The 24636-nt window shown below is 53.7% G+C and overlaps 1 protein-coding gene across 4 annotated transcripts in view; it reads left to right on the forward strand.

Moving 5' to 3' along the window:
- Window positions 1-24636, forward strand: part of BCL11B (BCL11 transcription factor B) — a 99185-nt gene that overhangs the window by 21181 nt on the left and 53368 nt on the right. For 2 of the 4 annotated variants that reach the window (XM_081547216.1, XM_081547217.1), the window contains exon 3: window positions 20318-20533. The exons of the other annotated variants lie outside the window; for them this stretch is intronic. In XM_081547216.1, the coding sequence (XP_081403342.1) occupies window positions 20318-20533 (216 nt within the window). The remainder of the gene's footprint in view (window positions 1-20317; window positions 20534-24636) is intronic. 4 annotated transcript variants of the gene reach the window in all.

Below are 24636 nucleotides of genomic sequence, written 5' to 3' on the forward strand. Positions count from 1 at the left end.
CAGGAGACGCAGGTTCGATCCCAGGGTCAGGAAGTTCCCCTGGAGAAGGAAATGGCAACCCACTCCAGTATTCCTGCTTGGAGAATCCCATGGACAGAGGAGCCTGGCGGGCTACAGTCTATGGGGTTGCAAAGAGTCGGACGCGACTGAGAACACACCCATACTCACATACGCCTGTTACTAGGTCCCTGTGCATTTGTAACTGTTAAATAGTAGTCACCAGTGGAGTGCGCGGGTTCCGGCCTGAGCTGGAAGGATCTCTGCCTTTGCCCATCCTTGCCTGTTAAGAGACTTGTCTGAGCTTGTGTACTTGGTTGTTGGCAGGGCTCTGGCCACACCAGGCTGCCCGGCTCTGCAGCTCAAGGCAAGCCGTTTCCTCTCTGGGAGTCCTGGTTTCCTCTCCTGTAAACGGGGATGGGCGGTCTCAGGGAGGCCGGAGACGGCAGGTCACCTTTGTAATCTGTTCACACCATGGCAAAGAGTGTCAGTGAGCTCCATAACATGACTATAGCACTAAGTCGTAGCTGGAAGTTGTATTGAACTAAGAAGGAGACACAAAATACTGGTCAGTGAAAGGGTCAGTTCCTCCCTCAGTTTAGGTTAGGGACCTTACTATCTGATTTATATAGGTGGATCCATACTTCCAGCAGGAGTGCAGGAAAGGGGAGGGAAAGTAAAGGAAGAGAGAGAGAAAAAGGCACCAGGCTCTCAAGCGGAGAATCCAACCAACATTCAGCTTCAATTATTATTATTATTATTAGGGTTTTTATTTGACAGTAAATAGTTAGCAGTTGACTTAAGTTTTTTATTAGCCTTTTGACAGCTCCCCCCCACGATCCCCTAATTTTCATGGCTGACTAATGCATAACCAGCAGCTCCAGAATCTCTTAGGAGTGGGCTAAGACAGCTCCATAAATAAGGCAGCCTAGCCGTCACCCCGTGCCCTTGGATTCTTCTTTCACCGAAGAGACAAAAAGATTTGAGTTTTTCGTATTTGGGTTTTTAATTTAACACATCCTCATTAGAGCTTACAATGTGCCAGTCACAGTTTGAAGGGCTTTACACATATTAACTGATGTAATCCTCCCAGCAGCCTCACTGTGCAGAAGAGGAAGCTGGAGCGCAGAGACGTGAAGTCACTGGCCCAGGGTCACACAGCCAGTGAGCGGGGGGCCCCAGGTGTGAACTCTGGCAGTCGTGTTCTTTCCTGTGGTGAAGCGTGTGCTGCCCGTGGTCATATTTCATCCAGCGTTCCCATCCACTGTCTCCGCCCCACTAGGGCAGTAAAGCAGATATTACTTTCATTTTGTAGATGAGGAAACCGAGGCACAGAGAGCTCAGGCGCCTCACTCAGCCGCTCTGTGCTGTGTTGAGTCGGAGGGCGAGGGATGATGCCTGCCTAACCTGCCCGTGTCCTGTGAGTCAGCGGCATGGTCGTGTCTAGAAAGCAGGCTCCTGACTTCCAGCCAGGAAGTGACCTTCACAGGGTGGCGTAGGGGATCCTCACCGGGTCATCTCCAGGGAGCCCCAGCACCCGGGGTTCCTGTGGGTCTTTGTGGCTGGCAGGGCCCGTTCTGTTCCCAGTTTCCTAAGGGTGAAGGTCCGTGATGGAACCTGGGGTGTAGTGTAGAGTGCACCCCACTGCCGTCCTATGCATGACTGTGGATTTTTTGTGCCTTCTGCCATCTGTGCAAAAGCCACCTTACTAGGAGCTGACCCCCAGGGTCGGGATTGGGTTAGCAATAGTCTGTGGTCTTATTGCATGAAGCCTGGGGAGAGGCAGGCCCCAAACCTGCCGCCTGCATGCTGTGTGACCTTGAGCAGACCCTCGCCCTCTCTGGGCCTGAGCTTCCTTAGTGGAAAAGGAGTGACCAATGGTTTCTAACAGGTGCAAGAGCCTGGTGGCAGGGTGAGGGGCGGACTCCAACTTCCCACCTAAATCGCCTTACCTTTTTCTTTTTTTAAAAAGAAGCCTAAAAGTTTAATTTTATTGAATAAAGAAAGTTCATTCCAGGACTTTCCTCATTTGTTACATAGTGGGCTTAGGAAGTAAGTTTTCTTTGAAGATATTGGTGACTGAAAATGAAAAGTATTACGTTAAAGGATACACAGGTCTCTTTCTGCTTCAAGCTGTGACGGTTCTTCTGGGAGGATTTGGTGCTGCCCTGTGACAGGCATCGAGTTTAGACTCTGGGTCCCTCGAGTGACCAGGCCCCTTCTGGGCACTGTCCCTCATCCTGTAGATGTGGGCTGGTGGTGTGGTTGTTAAGAGGACCCCTCCTTCCCCAATTGTATGAACCTCAGACCCCACAAAATCTGGACCCACCCTGGCCCAGGCACTGCTGCGTGGCAACCGTGGCCTAAGGGGCAGGAGTGTCAGCTTTGCTGGAACTGAGCCCAGGGAGGCGCTCCCGATGGCATGGTGGATCAGGACTCGGGGGTGGGGAGGCCTGTTTGGAGAATGTAAGGCTTCATCTTGTTTGTTTGTGGCAGCATGCAAGATCCTGGTTCTGGACCAGGGGTCTAACCCACACCCCCTGCGTTGGAAGCACAGAGTCCTAACCGCCAGGGATGTCTCAAGGCTTTGCTTTATTTTGTTTTTAAGTGAGTTTCCTTAGGGTCCTCTTCCTCATCCACTGGTTTTGATCTGGAGGCCTGCTCCCTAACCCCCACCTAGGAGGGGGAGGGGCGGTCCCCAGGAAGGAGGAGTCTGTGCAGAGGCTGGGTCATGTGGGAGGGGGAGGCCTGGGAGGGAGAGGTGGGACCCTGTGAATGAGAGACCCCTCTGGGAGAGGGGTTGCCCGTTGCTTCTCAGACAGCATGGAAACTGGGACCCCAGGCTCCTTGGGGTGGAAAAATAGCAACGAAAGGGTCTTTGGTTGGAGGTGAGAAGTCAGAATCCTCCCTTCCTGGTGGAGAGGAGAAGGCAGTTCCTTGGATGTGCCTTCAAAAGCGGGTGGACCCCCCAGCCTGTGACAGCCAGCTCTCTAGGTCAAGGCACTGTTTGATTAGGGCTGCCGACCATTGGGCAGCTTCCATGGGCTTCCTGTTGCCAGTGTGGACACAGCCTTAGGTGTAGGCAGGTGAGTCCAGACTCAAAAGTGTAAACAGGTCCTTGCCCACCCACGATGAACCTGCGTGTGTAGAGACCCGCAGCCTATCAGCCCCAGTGCCTGGGCTGTGATGGTGTGTGGGGGAGTACGTCTGTCTAACCCAGCCGTGTCCAGAAAACATGCTTGTCCCCCCCGACACCAGGTACCAAAGGGATCCAGAAAAGTAGCAGAGAAAGCACTAGATTTATTTCAAAAAATAAAGGGACCAGGGATGTGACCTGCATCCCTTGCGTTGGAAGCAGGTAGCCCACCTGCTTTTTTGGTACCTGGTCCTCTGGCTTTTTTGGGCCAGAGCATGACATCTGGAGAGTTTAGCGCCGCCCCCCACCCACCAGGGGTCCTCCCCTGGGGCTGGAGGTCAGGCACTGCCTCTCCTGGGTTTAGTATGACCACAGTCGTCTAGGGTCCTTCCTCTCCCTAAAAGAGAAGCAGGACACACCTTTGATGGCCCCCTCCCACCCCAGCGACTGGTGACCCCACAAAACCAAGTTCTCCAAGGGAACCAGTGGAGTCTTTCCCCCTCCCATCCCGAGTTCAAAGCCAGCCAATTAAGAAATCTAAACAGTGTGGTCTTCTCCCCGCATCGTTGACATCACTGGCTTGTAAAACTTTCCCTGCAGAAGGAGGCGAGGCGACTTGATTCCCCAGGGAAAAAGAAGTATGTAATTTTCCTGACCTGGCCTTTGCTTGGGATCGGGAAGCGGGGGAACAGAAACAAATGGGGCCTAAGACACAAACAAGGTCCACGCTCTGGCGTCGGGATCGGGCCACCCGCGGCCCCGCGGTCCCAGACGCCGAAAGCAGCCTGCCGTGTGCGGGCAATGCTTGGCTCCCCCGGTCGGGCGAGGCTGCCCCCCGCGCTTTGGGGCCGGGGTCGCTTGTGGGGCCTGGGTCGTAGGCGCCTTAGCGGGGGAGGGTGGGAAGATGGACATCTTAACTCCGCCCAACCCTTGAGACTGAACCCCTTTCCCGCTCTCCTGAAACCGGGCGCCACCTGCCCCACCACTAATGTAATTGTCCGTGTGTGTCCGGACGGTTGCCACGTGTAAGACTCCTCTGGCCGCCCCTCCTCCGTACCCCCAGGATCTCCAGTGACTCCTCCACCCCTGGCCTGGTTCCCTCCCCTCCCCCGACGGCGCCCACCACCTGCCAATCATCCCCTCCCCCGTGGGAGGGGGCGGGGACAGCACTTCAGGCCCCGCCCCCTGGGGGGCCCCTCCAAGGTGGGGGTCCCTTAGTCCCTCTTCCCAGCCTAGACCAGGCACACAATAGCCTTTTCCGTGGCGGGGAACGCCGAGCTCTGGCGGGGGCGCAGGGCTCCACCCCGACCCCGTACGGGAGATGGGCGGACACTGGCAACTTCTTGATGGCTCCGGGGCCTCCCCTGTGGCCGGTGCCCCTCTCCGGATCGAGCATGCCAAGGCTCCGCTCGAGGGTCGTTGGGCTCGTCTGGGGGCAGCTGGGCTGGCCGACTCTCCCGCGGCCACTCCGGCCTGCGCCCCGGGCGCGCGGGCTGTGCGGCCATCAGCCTTTCCTTCCTGCCCTCCAGGTCCTGGGCCGCGGCGGCGCACGTAGACTGTGTCTTCCAGGGGCGGGAGGGCCAAGGGGGGCTCCAGGTCCATGCATAATTCGGGGGTTAATGGACCAGCTGCCCGAGCTGGGCCGCGAGGGGCGGGCGGAGGAGGCGCAGCTGACCCTGCCCGCGTCTGGCCTCACCGGGAAGGCGCGCTCCTTTCTTCCTCCCGTGACAGCTCCCCTCCCCCCTCGGGGCCTGGGGTCCGAGGAGGGCGGGGGGCGGCCGAGTCCTCGCGTCGGCCTAGGGGAAGGGGGCTTTGTTCGCGCCTCCAGGCCACTTTTCCCTGGGGGCGGAGGCGTGCAGTGAATCTGAGACCCACCAGGACCCAGCGCCCGAAGGAGCCAGGGAGGAGTGGAATGCAGGTTTTTTGGGAGCATTTTGCTGCCCCAGAGTCTTTCTTTCCGAGACCCTCCCCCCATCCCCAGGCGGCCCCCTGGCGGCCCCCTGCTCCGAAGCCGCCCAGCGAGCTCGCCCCTGGCCCCGGGCCAGCCCCCTTCCCTGGCAGCGCTCGGAGATGGATGGAGGCGGAGACCCAAGGTCAAGGGCGGGGAGGCCGCCGGCCCGGGGCGGTGGCGGGGGGGGGGCCTTTGTGCGCTCTGGGCCGCCCCCTCCTCCCACCGCTGCCGCTGCTCCCTTCCCGGACCCCCGGCGAGCGCCCGCGCTGGTGACCTTCCCAGGGCGTGGGGAATTGCATTTCAGGACCCATGAAAAGTCCTGCTAGCGGCCCCCCTCCCCGAACCGCCGTGCACGAGGGGCGGGCCTTCAGGGCTGGGGTGGCGTTCCTTCGCGGGCTTTGGTCTCGGATCTTGGGGAGGGGCTGGGGGGGTCCCCTCTCCTCCTGCTGCCTAAGCTCTGGAGGGTCGTGCCGCCCTCATCCACCCGCCTTGGCCCGACAGAGCCCGGCAGTTCCCTCGATCCAGGTGAGGCTCCGTTGGAAGGCGCCTGCCTCAAAGAGTCCCCTTGTGCATAATTTGTGTCCATCGGGAACCAAAAAGCCCTGTCCAAAAGTGGTGTTCTTCGGAGTTATTTTTTTTTTTTTTTGCGGGGGAGGAGAGGGAGCCTGCTTTTCTAGAGGGAATTCCTGGGGCTGGGATTTAAAACACTCAAGAACAAAAGTGTTTTCCCAATTGTGTGGGAATGCAACCCTCCACCAGAATGGGGCACAAAGCCTCCGGGAATTACAGGGAATTAATGTCAGTCCTTCCTCTAGGCCGACCTCTTACAATAACTCCCCCAAAGAGAATTTGAATGCAAATGGTCACCTTGCTAGGAGTCTCTCTTTATTTTTGCTTCCTAAAAATTGGCCTCCAATTGTTTAAAGCACTCCAACAGGCCCTTAAAGACCCAGAAAAGCATTGGTTGGACGCCCAATGTATTTACTACAAAGCTCTTAAGAGAATGTTCAAACATTTTCCCAAAGCTGTTGCTCTGGAAATAAAAATGTATGCTGTTTGCCTATAGAAGATTAAAAGTTTACCTTCACCATGACAGCTTTTCTAGCTAGAATTGGAACCATGTCTCTATTTTCCATTATTTCAGAAATAGGTCTGAATCAAGCAGAATATATTTGCTGTAACGAGAGTCAAGATAATTTGAAAAAATATGTATATACATATATATTTATGATTTGGGCTGACCCAAATCATAACAGAATATTAATATGGCACTCTCTCTGTTCTCAGAAGCTAACGTCTTTTGTAAACAATGCCTTCGTGGCATTTTGAGTAAGAGTTGATCTTAAAAAAAAAAATCTCAGATTTAGCTTACCCGAACTTTTGAGCAGCTTGCTTTTCTGCTGGAGGAATCTGAAGGCATTTGTCAATTTTTTTTTTGAAAGGCCTACGGAAAAGGTAACAAATTCAACACTTGGGAACTCAAAGCCGCTGCCAGTCCTGGACAGGAAGGTTTCCTTATGTGCCTGAACTTGCTTGTTGATTTCTCAGACGTCCATTTATAACAGTTCTAACAAGATAGAATCTGCCTTTGAATATCTGTAAATACGGGTAAAGATCACAATCCCGCACGCATAATGGTCCAAGACTGAAGAGGCAGATTCTCGTGTTTGATTAATATTTATGTTACCGGATTCCTTTACAGAAAGAAAGAAGAAACACTAATTATGGGTGTGTGTTCCAGGGGCCCCGTCCTGAGTCTGTGCAGTTCCTTTAGAGAGATGTCCATTTCGGGATTTTTGGAGACAAGATGCGTGTGTTTGGGGAGGGGGTGTGGTGCTTGTTCAGGTTTTGCTTGCAAGACGGGTAAACGTGCGATTGGTGATTTAATGGCTGTTGCAAGGAGGAGGAGGCCACCTTATTTCTGTTTTATTTATTTTGACGACTCAACAGTGACAAAAATTATGAGTGATTTCTCCCTCTCGATTTCGGTTAAGGTTTGGGGCAGGGTGAAAAGTTCTCATACAGAATCCTCAGAGAGAGCCCGCAGCCCCCCAAGTCCTCATCCTCCTCCGGCGGACACACACCTTTCTGTGTCTGAGTGGCTGGTGGGCTGCCTTTGAGGCATGTTGTTCTGAGCCGTGGGACAGGTCTGCAGGGCCCAAGTGGCTAGCCTTGTCACGTGTGGAAGCTTTGCTTGAGAATGAGGGATTTTGTGGGTTGGATCGTGTTGAAATACCTGTGGAATTGGTAGCTGGAGGGATCCCAGGGAGGCCTCCTCCAGAGGTACATTAAGCATCTTCAGTGTTATTATTATTACTTTGAGCAATCTAGATTTTCTTAGAGGGTTTTCGAGGAGCGTGGCCTCCAAGGCAGCATCTGACTCTGGGTTAGTTAGACTTGTCTCTGCCCTTCTGATGTGCTGGGGGCCGTGTAGGAGCACCCCTGATATAGAGACAAAAACACCTACAGGGCTGAAATGGGTTTGTTTTTAAACAACCCAGGGCAGACCAGTTCATTTCTTCATCTGTGAAATGGGGCTGTCCCATTGTTTACGCTCCTACCACCGTCCAGATATGAAAACATAGCATTCCGGAGGAGTGAAGTACAGTAATTGCTGATTGCAAAGACATCATGAAAGTGTCGACTGTTTTTGTTTAGTCCACGGGGGCAGGGTGGCTAATTTGCAAAAGGGAAAGGAACCAAACAGCTACTTGTGTAGCCTGTCATTCTAGACGAGGGGAAGGAGTTAGGGGGTTGGGGAGGGGTGTGAGGGGCAGGACTTGAATTTCCGAGTGAGGGGCCCGATACCAATCAGAGACCCCTTTCCTCATCGTCTTTCATTTTAGGGAGCTGCCCCCTCTCCCTCAGCTCCTGGTTGTTGTTGGGGACTGCCACGTGACTCAGAATCCTAGTAACAGAGCTGTTGTCCTTGACCTGAACACCCCAGAAAAGGTGTCTTTCCTGATGTTCGGTGTCTGGCCCCAGGAGAGGAGCATAAAGGGAGTGTAGATTTGGGTTGGGGAGGAATGCATACAGCAGGCAGCCTGTAAGTGCACAGTCTTGCTTAGTGCAGGTGAGGAAAGTGCTCGGTGCAGACTGGTGAGGAAATTCTCGGTTTGCTATACCACCGCATTGCAAAGCTAACAGATATTGGCATTTATGCCCACTGAGCACACAGCTGGCTGCCCTGAAATGGTACCTTCACAGGGGAAATAGGAGGCCCACGTGTCCTGTTGGGGCTTCGTCTTACATTTTTGTTGTTGTTTTTCTTTCGATGAGGCTTCGAGTCTTTTTTCCAGCAAATCCTGAATGACCTGAATTCGATTTTTAATAGGAATCACCTCTGGCAAGGCCCCAAACCTCTGGCTTAAGTTTGCTAGTTGGAAAATACCAGTGCTTTCTTTGTATATCTGGTTGGTTCACTCCAGGAGGGCCAAAACCCCAGGCTTGAGGGTGGGAGTCAGGGAGTGTGGCGCTCTGCTTTCTCCACGGGGGACGGGATGGAGCCCTGGTTCCCTGGCATCGGCGTGGGAGCTGAAGTCGGGTGGAGGGGGCACGGCAGATCCGCGTAGCCTGTGTTGGTGCAGGCTTGGAGCCAGAAGCTGTATGGTGCTCCTTAATTGAATACAGATCTCAGTCAATTCCACGTGGGCATGCAAGGGTGGGCAGCGAAGGCAGTGATATTTCCCTTTGGACTTGGAAGCCCAGAACCCCCCAACCCGGAGGGCTTCTTCCCTGGTCCCTGCACCCAGCCCCCCTGGTTTGCAAAAAGAGGAAGGCAAATGGGTGGCTGGGGGGGAGCGGCAGTATACAGGATCCTGCTGTACCCGTGTAAATATTGTTTGTATGAACTGTGTCTTCTATCTTTTGTTAGTGGCAGCTCGTTAATTAACCAGCTGATTACTGCTGCTTTCTTTTGACACATGCATGTATTTTGGGGCAAAAAGATTCTTGTTCTCCTAAAACTCTGAACGGAACCATTCAGAAAGTCCTCATCTATCCTGGGTTCCGGGCTGCCCCCCATCTTCTCTCTGTCCCCCACTGTCCCCCTCCCTTTCCCCCCGCCCCCAATGCCATCTTCTCCTCCCCACCCTTCCTTCAACCCAAGTGGGCTTGTAGTTGCGTGGAGGACAGACGCTAAACACAGCTAAATAAATCATGTTTATGCTTGGCGTTCTTGGTAGTGAAAAATCTGTTGGCTGTTTTTGCTTCCTTATTTCTCAGCATTTGCTTCCTACCTGTTTTTGAGCACATGCCCAGAAATAGTAGTTTTGTCAAACGAGGGGATAATGCCAGCCAGCCTCTCTCTCTGCCAAGGAAGCTGCTGCATTTTGCAAAACAGAGTGACGTTTTTTAAGTGACACTAATGTGTTTTTTTTTTCTCCCCAAAGAAATTAGGATGTAGACTAAGGGTATTAAAATACACTTAGGGAAAGGGAGGAAAAAAAACCCCACCCAGTCACTCCCACCCCTCAGCATGGGGGCCTGCAGCTAGCAGGTTTAGAAAGGGTCTCACTTTTGTTTGCACTTGGCCACTCCAGGGGCCAGAGGCAGCCGGCAGATGAGAAGGGGCTGTCTCAGCCCGGAGAGCTGAGTCAGGTTCATTTCAGCCCCAAGACTTAATTTTCTCTGCCATTTTGGATGATGTGGTACACAATTTTTTTTTCCCCCCTGTTTTTGGGTTGGTTCTGTGTCTGTTTAGTTTCAGAGGCCTCCTGAGCAGTGCTGGCTATGATCACCCTCGGGTTGTAAGCTCAAGTCTGGTCCAGGTTCAGAGAGGGGGGCTTGTTGGGATTCTAGCTGGACTTTCATTGTTTATATGGAAGAGCAGCCAGGGAGACGTCCGTTCCTCTGGGTTTTTATCCGCGATGCTGTTTGGGGGTCTCTGAAAAGTCATTTTCACCATGTGAGGCTGTTTGCTGGGCAGAGAGTTACAGCCGAATATATTAACTACAGATTTAAAAAATATAGTTGTTTTTTTTTAACAGTTTCAAAATCAAAACAGTGGTACAGAAATGTTGGGTGTTCCTGCCAGGAGGTGAGGCTGGTCTTATCAAGGAGTCTTTGCAGTGAATTCAGTCTGAGTGCAGGACATCGGCTCAGCTTCAAAGACAGCTGAGGGAAAAAAAAATAAGACAACAAAATCAAAATCAGTGTGCTCTGATTTCCCCCTAGTTTCTAATGGGAATACTCTGCAACAGAAATGATATTTCCATTGAGGACCGCACTACCGGTTTCTTTAATTACATTAAATAGCGGTATAAGCCTCAGCTGAACGTAAACCCCTGTTACAGCGGCACTGGGAGTGAGGCTAGATTGAATCGCAAGGAGCAATGTTACTGGTGTTAATGTGCTAACAATCTTTATTAAATTAATCCTGCGAAGTGTTAATTTTTACAAATTTTGTTGTGCACACTGTACGTCACCGTTGGTGTGTTGGGAGAGGAAACTGATTTCATGTCGAAAAGGAAGTAAGAAGGTGGCTGTCAGACGGCTCCCTTAGAAGAGAAATTTGTGATTTTCGCCATCAAATGCTACCTGCGCTGAAAGGAAGGCTCACAATATGTATGTGAAATGCCATCTACATACAGAAAACTCAGTTAAAGTGAACTACTTTGTTGAAAGTAATTACAGGCCTGTTCATGTTTTAGTCAGTGACATTTCAGACTTGGCTTAGAAACATAAAGAGGCCGTAGAAAGATTTTGTTCTTACGTGATGCAAAGCATTGAACCTCATATTCTATATGTCCATTAGCAAAAGGTAAAAAAGAAGTGAGAGGAAAAAAAAAATAGACTCAGTCAACAACAAATGCAGGGGGGAGCTGGGGTTTTTATTATAGTAGTAGAGATCAGTTGCATGTAACTCTAATAAATGGAACTAAAACCAGAAAAGGCATTTTTGCTATAGCAGGTTTTTTTTTTTAAAAAACCACAATTAGATTTTTGTTTTTTTTTCTTTCCCTTCCTCCCTCCCTTCCTCCCTTCCTTTATTATTTATTGTTTTTTAAGCATTCCACCAATCGAGTTAAATTTCTAGCCCTTATAAAACAAGGAACTCTGCTGGCCCTTGTGGTTGCATATTCCCTTACTGCCCAGGTAGAGAATTTTATGGTCTGATCATAAAAAAAAGGTTGATGATTCCGATGATTCCTGGGCGTGCAAGTGTGTGCTCAGCTGTGTCCGATCCTTTGCGACCCCACAGACTGTAACCCACCAGGCTCCTCCGTCCATGGGATTCTCCAGGCAAGAATACTGGAGTGGGTTGGCCATTCCCTTCTTCAGGGGATCTTCCCGACGCAGGGATGGAACCTGCATCGCCTGCATTGATTGGCAGGCGGATTCTTGACTATTGAGCCAGCTGGGAGGTTCATGGTGCCCACCTTCTTCAAAGCCACAACTCCACCGGCACCTGCTGGTCCCTTTGCCTGCCCGCTCCTCTCGGACTGAGTGATCACGGGAACCTCCTTGCTGGGCAATGCATTGACTTGATGTTCTTCTCGTTGGCTGTGCTGCCTTATTTTCGTTCTTAATTCTCTGGGACTCTCACAGTTCAGACTTGGTTGTTGTGATTCCATTGTGCACTCTGCCTGAAGAGCCAGTGTTGCAGTTGGTGGCATCTGCAAACCACAACCACCTGTGAGCTCACCAGCTTGTGAGCTCACCAGTTTGTGAACGGGTGTCAGGATTCAGTATTCCCAGGATTCCGTCATGTGCCAGGCCCAGTGGATGCTGATGCAAAAGATAAACATGACCTTAGTTTAAAACCCACTGTAGGCACCAAATCTGAAGAATCACTTCCTGGCTTACTTCCCTTCATGTGACACCTGACTTCTATCTTGGCTGTGGATTCCTCCCCACCCCCCCACCGCCGCCTGAAATGAATGGGGACGTGTCTAAGGCCTGCCTGGCCAAGCTGGTCACTGGACCCTGGCCATCAGAGAAAGAGTCACAGCGTCCTGATCCCAAGTCCCGGATTCTTCCTGCTTGAAATCCGAATGATCTAACCAGTTTCTGATTTCTGCATGTAGACTGAGCTTTTCGGCCAGGGGTGCCTCAGGAAGATACATGTAGTCTACTGTTTGTGGCTCCTGATGCTGCCCAGGAGAAAATTACTGGAGGCTCTTGGATGTGCTGTGTTTCAGGGCAGAAACCGCTAAAGATGGAAGCCGCGTCCCAGCTTCTGATCAGAAGGCCCAGATCAGGGGGAAGGGGACATTCCTCTGCTAGGTATTGGTCGGCTGTTTTTGCTGCGGAGACTCATAGAGTCTGTCAACTCGGGTTTGTCCTTGGCCTCTGTAGTTTGCATGGAATGCATGCAGACATTTTAACATGTCCGTGTTGCTGATGTATGCGTGCGTGCGTGTATGCATATATGTATAATCTCTCTATAATAGATGTGCATGCAGACATTTTTCTAGCTAGTGAGACATACGATTTCACCTTCTGTTGTCCCCAGGCCTGCCCATTCCAGGATTGTGGGTCCTCCTTTGGCCGACCCTTCCTGCTGAGGTCACCCCAGAGGATTCATACCTGTTTATCTGTGTGTGGCCAGGAGCCATGGTACACAGGTCTCACCTCCCAGCTGGAGGACAAGTGATTGTGTTTACTGGCATGCCAGTGGTTCAAAGAGCCCCAGAGATTGCCCCAAAAGACAGCAAAAGGAGAGTCTAAGCCGTTCACTCTCTTCTGCTGTACCCACTGGGGGCTGGCATGAGCCCCGAGTACTTGGTCAGCTGCCTCTGTCTTACCCCGAATGGTCCTCAGGTGTGGTTCAGCCTGCCTCCCCAGCAGCGCCTGAAGTCTCCTCTGCTCCCTCTCTGGGCCCTTTGGAAGAGCCATCGAAGGTTCTGGAATTTGTGATCTAAGCTCAGCAATCCTTGACGCAGGGCGTGAGAAGGGTTTCGCTGCCCGGTGGTACTTTAGCTGCTGGCATCTTGTGGAGATTGGGATTGGAGGCATTGGAACAGTTGCTTTTGGACCTGGCGGGGTTGGGGGGAACCATGTGCCTGCTTCTAATTGCAAGACGCAGCTGCTGGGGAGGGTGTTCCCTTTTCGAGCCCTGGCGGAGGGAAGACAGCGAGTTTGGTGGTGGGGTTGGGGGGCATGGCTGTTCCCGTCCTTGCCTCTCCCCTTTCTGGGGTGCGGGGAGCAAAAATAGTTGAAGCAGTGATTCAGCGTGTCGGATCTCAGGAGCGCGAGGGGCAGGGGTGGGGGTGCGCACAGTGGGAGGCTGCCTGGCTTGGGGTGTCAGGAGGGTTGTGCTTCTGACCTCCTCGCAGTGCCGGGTCTTGAGACACATTCTTGAGAATGTGTAGGCAGGAAGATGCCCCGAGGTCACTGTGGGCTGCGAATGGTCTCTGGATGGTCCTTGGGGGAATGGCAGTGGACGGGGCCTTAAGCCGGGAGATGTTCTTGCAGGCTCCTCCCTCTTTGCTGCCTGGCATCGAGTACCCATGGTTGTTCCTCTCTAAGCCCTGCCCGGCCCAGGCTGCGATGAGGGACTCCAAGCAGCCCCTTCCACCCGTGTTGGGATTCCCACTTCCCAGCCAGGTAGAGGACGGCTGTTTGCAGCACATGGCCCCAGTAAAGGCCAAAATGGATGGGAGCTATGTTTTTATGTCCCCCTCTGGAATGACCCTAAAGGAAGGCTTGAAACACAGCTGTGCAAACCCCGTGAGACTTCATTTCTCCTTTTCCTTGCTTCTCTTCTAAGGGATACTTACCCATGTATCCCCAAGCCCAAACCCACGGCAGCCGGGACTCCCTGATGGGTGCTCAGACTCCCGTGACTAAATTTGAATCCAGTAGTGGGAACGGGGACATGGGGAGTCCCAGCTCCCATGGAATGTTTCCAGGTCCCCCAAACGCTCTGGTGCAGTGACCCAGCCATGCCTCACACCCACTCACCTAGGGTTGGGGACCTGACCTTGGGCTTGCAGGTTCTCATGGTGACTTACCGTGTCCACTTCCCTTTCTGCTTTGATTTATTGTTGCATATTTTATAATGAAATGCAGAACAAGTTCTAGTCTTTGCTGGTTCCCAGAACTTGGTTATTAAAAACTAAGAAAAAGACATGAAATAATACCTGTAGAGTGAAGGAATTTATTTTCTGAGTACCCCTCCCCGGGGACCCATATAGCTCTGAAACTGAGTAACAAAGAACACTGCTAAGACTCTGTCTTGTCTATTCCCCCTGTCTCAGCCACTCCCCTACCCCCTACCTCCTCGCCCGTCCCTCCCCAAAAAGGAAGAGAAAGAACACAGAGGATGGGAAAGCTAGGGCTTGCCGGGTGAGTACCCGCTGCCTGTCTCATTTAAGGTAGCACTCTGCTTCTTTCAAATCGGAAATTGCCAAAATGGATGTCATCGGCTGCTAATTAGATGTATTTTAACTGCAGGATCGTTTTACCAGCTAATACCCTTATTATGTGCTTCACTGTGAACCCATGGTGGAGCTGTTAAAATAGGAGCCTGTGGCCCTGGCAGACAGCTCAGGGAGGCTGCGGGATCCATGGAGCCCTCTCCCTCTGTGGCCCCACAGGGGCCGCGCCGGACTCTGTGCTGGAGTCTCAGCCCACTTGCCTCCTGGAGAGGTCCGCATTTTCCACAGTGACTACCTGCCTTAGGTGACCTGACCAGGGCCTCAGCAGAGGAGGCCCTGAGCTCTCCGGGTTGAAGACCCCGAGAATCACACCCTCTCTTGCTCTAGACGTCATGGTCCTCTGCCTTTGGCTTCAAAGCAGCAAATGACCACGTGCTGTAGATAGACCTGGTGACCCAGGCCGTATCCCCACCATGAAGTGCCCCAGACAAGCAGGCCAGAACCTCCAGCGCTGGGTTTTCAAGTCTAAGCTGGCCTCCCTCCGTCTTCCCTCTCTACCAAACTGGACCGGCGGCTCGCTCAGTCGTGTCCGACTCTGCGACCTCGTGGACTGTAGCCCACCAGGCTCCTCTGTTCGTGGGATTTCCCAGGCAAGACTACTGGTGTGGGTTGCCATTTCCTTCTCCACTACCCAACCGGAAGGAGTCCTGATTCCCCATCAGGGTTGGAGGGGGGCTGGGCTAGGATCAGAACCAGGATTCTTCAGTGAGAGCACAGCCTTTGACTTCCTGTGATTTCTCTCTCTCTCTCTCTCTCTCCTTGTCGACCCCCTCTGCCCTGCTTAATACATAGCTTTTTAAAAAAATCATCCTTAAGACAAAATAGCTGGCAAAATATTGAAGCGATCCGAAAGAAATGTTTTTATTTGCCTGCGTGCGAATTGGGTTATCTGCCTATCTTGTTTATGAAATTCGGGGCTGCCTTTCCTGCAGTCTGTTCGCCTCTCAAATCTTTCCCGGCTCCCATTTCCATATTTCTGCGTGCATGTTCTTTGTTAATCACTTGGCAAGTGCTTATTTGAATATTAAAAATTTCTTTAATCATCAAAGGCAGGAGCACAGTCTCATGAATATTCATATTTCCCCCCTCCTCAGACTGGTGTCTCGTTCATTACCCTGCAGTAAAAGCCAAACAGCCATCAATCGCCCTCATTATAGGCTCTGGCGTTGTGATTGGCTGCTGCTGCCCAGAGCTTTTTTTTTTTTTTTTTTAATTTTTTTCCTCTTCTCCTATGAGCTGTCTTGTACCTGCCAGCAGCAGCCCCCCCACCTCTAAAAAAAAGAATCAACAATGCAAGAATAAATTTCTCTGGTTGAAAAACAACTCTGCAAACTTGTCAAACAGTCCTCGTGGTTTGCTGCCACTGAAGTGGCCAGCACTACCTGCCCCCACCTGCAAAAAAAAACAAACAAAACAAGAAGACCAAACCAAACAACCAGGAAAAAAAAAAGTGTGTGTTTGGGGTGGGGGAGAGAAATTAAATAAATAAAAAGGAAGAAACTTGAGCCTCAGAGATGAATATTTGTCAAGAGAGTTGACGTAAGTCTCATTTGCATAATGACTTTGTACTTCTGCATTAATAAAATTTGCATATGAAGCCATGTTAATTACTCCTGATCATGCTTTTTGCATTCATGCATAGTAATTTTCTCCGACTTGTGAGAATTAATGTCTTGGCATGGGGGGAGGGGGCGCGGGGACTGTCAGGTTGCCTTGCCAGTGGTCCGCACTCACACACACTCGCTCCCTGTCTGTCTCCCCTCCTTGATCTATGACTCATTTTTGCACTATCGGTAGGAGTTCTTGGCTTAAAAAATGTATCAATTGAAAGGCAGCAGTAGGGAGAAAAATATACATCTCCTGCACCCATGTATTCTGGAGCTCCTCTTTGCTAGCTAGGGATCTGTAACCCTCCCAGTGTGGGAGGGGATACGAGGATGCAGCGATGGGAAAAAGGCGAAACCAGGCTGGGGCTTTTCCAGGCAGTTTTTTGTGTCTGCCTCGGTCGGTGTGGGCGTGTTTGCTGGGTACTGCGCATGTGTGCGGAGTGAGGGCGGAGGACCATCTGCAGGGCCCCCCTCCAGAAGGGACATGGTCACAGACTCCCCACCATTCAGAATCACTCGGATTTGGAGCTTCAGAAACGTTTTAGGGGTGTTGTTTCTGGGCATTTTGTCCCTCCTTGTATGCATGGAGCCAGAGTCCCACCCCTCCGGGCTTTGTGGTCTCGGACATCCAGCCTCAGTTTCCTTGTTCGTGGACAGGAGGCTCCTGATAGCCAACTGATGGGAAAGCTGCTGGGCTTCAACGGGATGACATGTGCAGCCATTGTTGGCTTCTCTTTCCTTTAGGGAAAGTGAACTTCCATGACAAGGAGTGAGCCAGCAGAGGTTTTATTTCTAAGCCACCTCGGATCCCTCGTAAAGCCGAGATGGCGTCTGGGCGTCCCTCCACCACATACCACGGTGCACGTGTGTCTCTAACAGGTCCAGAGGGAAGCCGGCCTGGACCTCAGAAGAAAGCTGTCTTTTGAAAAGGAGTGCCTTGCAGGGCTTTGTAGGGGGCCATCGCTGGCAGGTTGTGGCTGCGGAGGTGGTGGCGGCGGGGGGGTGGGGGGGTGGGATCCCATAGGCAGTTAGGGAAAGTTCCAGAACTGAAAATAAATGAATGATAGTGACGGTTATTGGGTGTTTACTGGCAGCCTGGCTCTGGCCAGGCCTGTCCTGACTTTCCTTAAAAGGCGAGGCTCTGAGACAGTGACTCAGCCCGGGTCACGCGGCCAGGAGATGGCAGGGCAGAAGCTGGACTCCGAGGCAGCAGGGCCTCTGCACTCCACGCTTCCCCCGCCCCCCTGCAGGTGCATAGTCTGATCACAGGGTCTTGAGTGCTCTGTCCGGGGCATTCTGGATTCCCTGGCTGCACTTTGCGAGGTGGCCACGCCCAGGGCTGGAAGGTGGCCTGGGACAGATGCTGTGGCCAGTCTTCACGTCGAGCTTAAAAAAAAAAATGAGATAAGGTTCACATAATGTAAGATGCACCAGTTTAAGGCGCGCAGTCGGTGGTTTTGAGTTTGTTCATAAGGCTGTGCAGCCATCAGCACTCTCTGATGCCAGAGTGTCTCCATCACCCCCCAGGGAAATCCTGCGCTCTTTAGCCCTGACCTCCCCTGGCCCACCCCAGTCTGGCCCCTGACAGCCACTCCTCTCCTTTTCTGTCTCCCTGAATTTGCTCTTCTGGACACTTCCTGTCATCATACAATAGGTGGCTCCTCGTATCATCTTTGGCTTTTGCAGCTTCAGGAAGAGGCTGTTTTGGAGTTCAGCCTGTGGGCGGGGTTCTGGTTTAAGCTGCTCTGCGTGGGATAGGGGGACCTCCCCGAGGGCAGAGGGTCTTGTGAGAGCACCCTGAGGGGGCCTCTGTGGGCCGCTTAGGATTGGAAGCCCCCTCATCCTTGCTGCACCCTCCTCTGCCTCCATGGAGCGGGTTCTCGGAGCAGGTGGACTTTGAGGAGGCCAGAAGTCTAATGAGGTCACCTGGGAGCCCCTCCGTGGGCTGGCCTGGCCCCCCACCCCTGTCCGAGTTGGAGGATGGCTTTGCCTGTACAGACTGGCCTCACGAAGCCCAACCTTTCCAGAAGGAGAGGGGCGTGGCTGGACCTGCCCTTTGGTCCTTCCTCCCAACCACGGACACACAGGCTCTGCTCCCTTCGAGCCTGGGACCGGGCGCTTGTTACCTGGGCGCTCCAGCTGGTTTTCTCAGCCATGGGAAATGGTGGTGGCTGTGTGCCGTGGCCTCACCCAGAACCTGGGGGCCGGAAGTTGTTCTTTGCAACCTCCGGAGGCCCAACTCAGCCCAAGGACCCTCTGGCTTCCTCCCAACCCTCATGGCCCTGCCTCTCAGAATCCTGGGGCGCCCTGGTCCCCCCCATCCCCGCTGCAGCCCCCCCCCAACCCCCCAAAGGAGGCAGGGCACTTTCACTCTTTGGAGACACTCCAGGTTCAAGTTCAGACCTCCCTAAGCTTCAGTCCCCCTCACCTCCGCCCCCTAGACTGGGGGTGGTCTTCCCTGTGGAGCAGGGTATTCGTGGTGAAGTGAGTCCAGCTCCTTGTGACAGGTGCTCACTACAAAGCCACTGTCACAGTTCCGAGGACCCTGTGCCTTCCTTGGTGTGAAGGCAGGTGTGGACAAGGATGAACGTGCTGTCTCCACCGCCGGGGAGTTTCGGGCAAGGGTCAGCCAGGGCAGGCTTCCGGGAGGAGGCTGGTGACACTGGTTTCAGATCAGCTGACCTTTCTTGAGGGCCTGCATCAAATCTGGGGCACAGCCTTCTGCTCAGCATTTGTGGCTGAAACAGCACATGAGGTCTTGGCCACACCTTCCAGGGCTGTCATGGGCTCGCAGAAATGGCTCGGCCCAGAGCCTAGCCTAGCACACAGTCTTCTTTGGCCCAGAAGGGCCGGGTGCTGGTGCGGGTGTTAAGCTTTGGCCTCTTGGCAGGACACGTGCAGGTGGTCTTCACATGCTCTGATACCCCTGGTCCAAGATAATACCCGTTTTGGAGACCCAGGAGGTACTGAGAAAGAGCCCTGGTTCTGGGTTTGGAGCCAGGCAGCCAGCAGGGTTTTGGTGAGTCTGGCTGCTGGTGTCTGCAGTTTTCTGCGGTCATGTCATCAGTTTCCTGGTCTGTGCAATGGGTCTGCTGAGCCCTGCCCTCAGGGCATGCTGGGAAGCTCACTCGTGATGAAGATTGGCAGGCTGCTGGCTCGCAGAGGGTTTGCAGGGCTCTGTGGCTCCCTCGTGAGGGCTGTAGAGTGGGCACATCCCTGCTGCGCCCCCCACCCCAGACCTGTGCGGGGCACTGAGCAGCCTGAGGGTGGGGGGTGCGTCCCTGGCAGAGCCGGCCCTGGAGCCCAGCTGCCCGTCATCTTGTTGATGTTTTCCTTTTGTCTCTCTGATGCTTCCCTGCTCAATTATTTACCCAGGGAATTTGGGCTTCTTCACTTGTGGTTTTGGCAAGGGCTTCACACAAATGTTTTGCCCTGGTGGTCTCTTAGCCATTTAAGATAAACGGCCAAATCAAACGCAGGCCTTGCCGGGGAGCCTGGGCGAGCTGTGGGGCTAGGCGGAGACCGGCAGGCCCCTGGCTGGGCATCGCGGCTGTCAGACACGGGGAGGTGTGAAGAGGGGTGCTGAGCAGTGCCAGGGCTCTCTGGGGCAGGGGGTGGGGTTCAAAGCTTTCGAAAAGACCTTGGGGCTTGGGTGCTGCGTGTTAGTGTCAGTTGCTCTGGGCTGGAAAGGGCACTAGCTGGCGCTCCTCCAGGCGGGAGGCTGGGCAGTGCCCAGGTGCTGGGAGGGGACCACCTGGAGGTGTCCCAGGCCTGCAGAGACAGCCCATCCTGACAGGGTGCACCGTGGCGGCCTGGGACTTCCTGGCTCTTCCAGAGGGGGGGTGGCCCAGATGTGGGGGGGGAACAGATTCCCCAGTGGAGTCTGCTCCGGGACACACCAGAAGCCCCCACCTGGGGAGACCTTCCTGGGATCAGAGGTCCTGATCACCCCTGGGTGTCCCAGCCCGGGGCGGTAGACGTCCCCAGGATGGGAGCCTGGTTCCCACATGGCAGCTGTAGCCACAGGACCCTGTCAGGCCCCGCCCACTTCCCTGACCTCGCCCCCCGAGTCTTGGCTGCCCCCCCCCCCCGCCGCCCCCATGGCAGGGGCTGACATCCTGCATCCCGACCCTGCAAGGGCGGCCTGAAGCCCTCTGCCCCGGGCCCCGTTCCTTCCACTCCCCAAAGCCCTCGCACAGTCCAGGGTCCGACTGACCAGCCTTTTCTATTGTTTTCTCTCCAGGGCCGTGCAGGCCTGCCCAGCTGCCAGCGATGGCCCCCATAGCTGCCTCCTCCTCCCACCCTCACCCATCCGCGATTACTTCGCCTCTGCGCGCCCTGGGCGCTCTGCCGCCCTGCGTCCCCCTGCCGTGCTGCAGCGCGCTCCCTGTCTCGGGTGACGGGACTCAGGGTGAGGGTCAGACGGAGGCTCCCTTTGGATGTCAGTGTCAGTTGTCAGGTAACCGACCGCCGCGGTGGAGGGGGGGCGGGCTCCCGGGGGTGCGGGGGTGCCCTGGGCAGGGCTGGCGGCTGCCTCTCTCGCAGGTGGGCTGGGGCAAAGGTGTGGGGGCCCAGGGGAGAGGTGCCAAGGATGATGACACAACTCTATGCCGGTGCCCCGGTCCCCATCGGTCAGGAGGTCCTCCCCCCCATGCCTCCGCCCCTTCCGAGATCTCACTCCCAGCCTCCAAATTTCATCTCTTCTGGCTGTTTAGCTAAAGTTTAATTGGATAACGGGTAACATCTGAGGTTTTCTTCTGCCCTCGCCACTGCTGTCCCCACCCCAGCCACTACCCACCCACCCAAGACATGGCCAGGAGATGATTCTTTGGTTGTCTGTGTACATCGCCCTCCAAAATGCTGAGTTTCTCTTTGCGAGAATATGTTGCCCATTAACTTTTAGAAAAAAGTTTCTCTGGAGGAGCCTTTTAGCTTCCACTCTGGGAGGGAGTGAAACATTCTGGGGTGTGCGGGGTCGGGCAGGGGGGTGTTGCGCAGGACAGGGGGCAGGGCTGAGCGCCCAGCTCCGGAGTTGGCGTGGCCACCCATTATACAGATGGGCAGACAGGGCAGTGCGATGACCCGACCTGTGCTCTGTTACCTCCCTTCTCCCCCACCCCAAACAAAACCCAAACTTCTGCTCCGGCCTGGGGTCCCTGGATTGTGCAGGTGGGGACCCCTCATCCCAGCCTCTCCTGCTTAATATCTCGGCAGAGCCTGATGTAAAAGACACTGAGGCCGCAGGAGCCTTGATGCTGATACAGACATGGGTGGTGGCGGGTGCCCCGCAGGGACCAGGAAAGGACAGGGTGAGTGCCCCGCCAGGCAGGTTCTGTGTATCCTGCTTTGTCACCAGGCATGTTGCTGGGTTTCTCTTGACTCGGGCAGTGAAAGGGAGACTTGTGTTTTTCTGGGAGGCAGATTTTACTTTTAGTTGAAGGTGTCCCAAGGGATGGTCCCTGTTAGAGACTCAGCTCTGCAGAGGACATTGGGCAGCCCAGCTCCAGGCCTTCCTGCTGGTGGGGTGGTGGCCTGCAGCCTTCAGCACCCCTTCCTGTGACAGGTGGTGATGTCATAGGTACTGGGCTTCGGTCTTGAATGCACAGAGCAGAGACTGAATCACCCAGGAAGGCGTCTGCACAGTCTGCAAAGAGGGCGGCTCCCTGTCCCGAGCTGCCCAGGTGCCGAGGGCGATGGGGCATCCCGTCCCAGCTCTGTGGGTCTATGCTGTGACCCGTGCTTGCTGAGCGCAGGATACCTACTCCATCTGGGTGGCCGCGCAGCTCTCATGACTTCCTGTAATTCGTGCTGCAACTATTTGTGGGGGGGGTGCTGTTGTACTGTTGAAGGTCAGCCTGAGTGTTCATGACTGGACTCAGTCAAGTTGGTGCAGGAACAGGCTATCCCTGGCAGTGGAGTTGCCGGGGGCTTGGCTCAGCCTTCCACTGTGCTTAATCTCTGGCTCTGCTTAGAAGCTATGGCTGAGCGCGAGTTAATTAATCCCATTTTACAGATGGGAAAGCCAAGGCTCAGGGGTGGGGGGGGCAGTGGCTGGGCCTGGGCTGCAAACTGGGATTTGCGGTCAGGCCATCTCCCAACAAGGCCACTCCTCTTCCGGCTGGGCCGTGCGCCTCTGCCGACATCCTGGGGAATGTTCTTACTCTGTCCTGCTCAGCCACAGTGCAGCCCGCGTTCCTTGTAGGGAACGTGAGTTGAGGGCCTACTGTGTGCTGCCTTGTGCTCAGCATGTGGTGCAGTTGGTGGGTCCCAGCCCTCCTGTAGCTTGTAGTGTGATGGGTCAGGTGGTGGAGCGGGTATAGGGACTAGAGGGAGGGGCCGGGAGGGCAGAGGTGGGCTTTGATCCTGGGCCGCCCATCCCGCATCTGCTTCCCCTTTGGCCTTGGCTTTCCTGGCTCAGGATCTTCCCTGGTGGCTCAGATGGTAAAGCATCTGCCTACAACGCGGGAGACCTGGGTTTGATCCCTGGGTGGGGAAGGTCCTCTGGAAAAGGAAATCGCAACCCACTCCAGTACTCCTGCCTGGAAAATCCCATGGGAGGAGCCTGGTAGGCTACAGTCCATGGGGTCATAAAAAGTTGGACACAACTGAGCAACTTGACTTCACTTCACCTGGCTTAGAGGCCTTCCTGGACTTTAGAACTTGATGCCGTCAGGGCTCAGTGCTTGTGAGCAGCCTCTGTGGTTGTTGGCAGTGCCAGGGAAGGGGGGCAAGATGGGGCTGTGCCTGTTCCTTGGGTCCCTGGGCCTCTCCTCCTGACCTGCTCAGGGGCTGGCTCTCAGCTTCGGATGCTCTGCCCTGATCTCTAGCCCTGACCTTTCCTCCTTGGGTCTGCGGTAATTAGCCTACATTAGGTTGTGCCATCATATTTTCAGATCAGTGTCAGTACCCGAAAGACATCCTATTCCAGTGGTTTTTGTCCCTTTGTGGCTTCTGTCCCTGGCACTGGGCTGTTTGCTAAAGTGTTTTTAGTGCCTGTTTAATTAGTAGTTTGAATGGAGTCATTAAATTCCCAGTAACCCGTTAGGAAGAAGCGATCCTCTGTAAAGACAGAAAGGGGATGCCGTCCTTAACTTTGTTTTGTCCCTTTTTGGATCAGGATGCACTGAACCCCTCTCTTCAGATTAATGTGGAAAACCCCAGTGTAACCGTGTTCACCCAAGTTAAGTGCATGCCTGTGAATGCATTTGAGGTTATTTATAGAAGGATGTGATTTTATGGGGGAGAAAACCACACAGGTATGTGTGTTTGTGTACCATTCCCTCTGGGAGCGTCCTAAACAGCCCTGCCTCCCAGGACCCCGGTCCCAGATCTTCTGATTGTCACATAGAGAGAAGGGACTAGGGGTCCCCTTTGCTTTATGACTGTCGAGTTGGGAGTGTTCCTGGAAACTTAAATGTCTTCCCTGGGAGATTCCACATACGAACTTCTCCAAGGTGCCTGGGGAGTCAAAGGTCTGGGGCTGTGGTCCGGGCCCTGACTCCACCTGGCTGATGACCTTGAATAAGTCATTTCCCTTCTCTGGACCTCAATTTCCCCTTCTGGCCTTGCCAGGTGGTGCCTGTGGTAAAGAACCCACCTGCCAGTGTAGGAGGTGTGAGAGATGTGGGTTGGATCCCTGGGTCAGGGAGATCCCCTGGAGGAGGGCGTGGCAACCCACTCCAGTATTCTTGCCTGGAGAATCCCATGGACAGGGGAGCCTGGCAGAGTTGGACACTGCTTAAGTGACTTAGTGTATATATATATATAGTATATATATACACCTATAGTACAATGTTGTTGTTCAGTGGCTAAGTTGAGTCTGACTCTTTTGCGACCCCATGGACTGTACCCTCCAGGCTCCTCTGTCCATGGCGTCTTCTAGACAAGAATACTGTGGTAGGTTTCCATTTCCTTCTCCAGGGCACTTTCCCGACTAGGGATGGAACCTGCATCTCCTGCATTGGCTGGCAGATTCTTTAGCACTGAGCCACCAGGGAAGCCCATGTGGTACATATGTAGCATTTAAAAACAAGGCTCCTCTCTCATATTGATCTTCAGAGCAGAACATATTGATTAGTTTCAGTTACTGAGATGCTGGGGTTGCCTGTGTGGGATTTGGCTGGGGTTCCTGAGGTGGGGGTGGGGTATTCAGAGAAACTTTGGGTTTTGGACTCCCAAACCCTTCCCTGTTCTGAGGCTTCCACGATTGGGAGGTAGTCATCAGAGAGAGTATCAGACTGCTGAGTGAAGACTGCTCTGTCCTGTATGGCAGTGTGACCTTGGACAAGTCATTTCTACCTCTCTGCCTCAGTTTCCTCACCTGTAAAATGGGGTCATTGAAAGTGTGTTCTGAAGTTTGGATGAGGTCATACACGCCAGGTGCTGAGAACAATGCCTCTTGCTGAGTGAGCCCTGCAGACATTCTGATTCATGAACGAGCAGGATGAGTCTCACATCATTATATCATTACCTGCCTGGCTCCATTTGGAATCTTACTTGAAGCTGGATCCCTAGTTTCCATTCTTAAAGGCATTTAGCCTCTTGGCTGGCTCAGGTGGTGTA

Source organism: Giraffa tippelskirchi, chromosome 12, assembly GCF_054371585.1.
Source record: "Giraffa tippelskirchi isolate mGirTip1 chromosome 12, T2T-mGirTip1v1.2.pri, whole genome shotgun sequence".
NCBI classification, from domain to species: domain Eukaryota; kingdom Metazoa; phylum Chordata; class Mammalia; order Artiodactyla; family Giraffidae; genus Giraffa; species Giraffa tippelskirchi.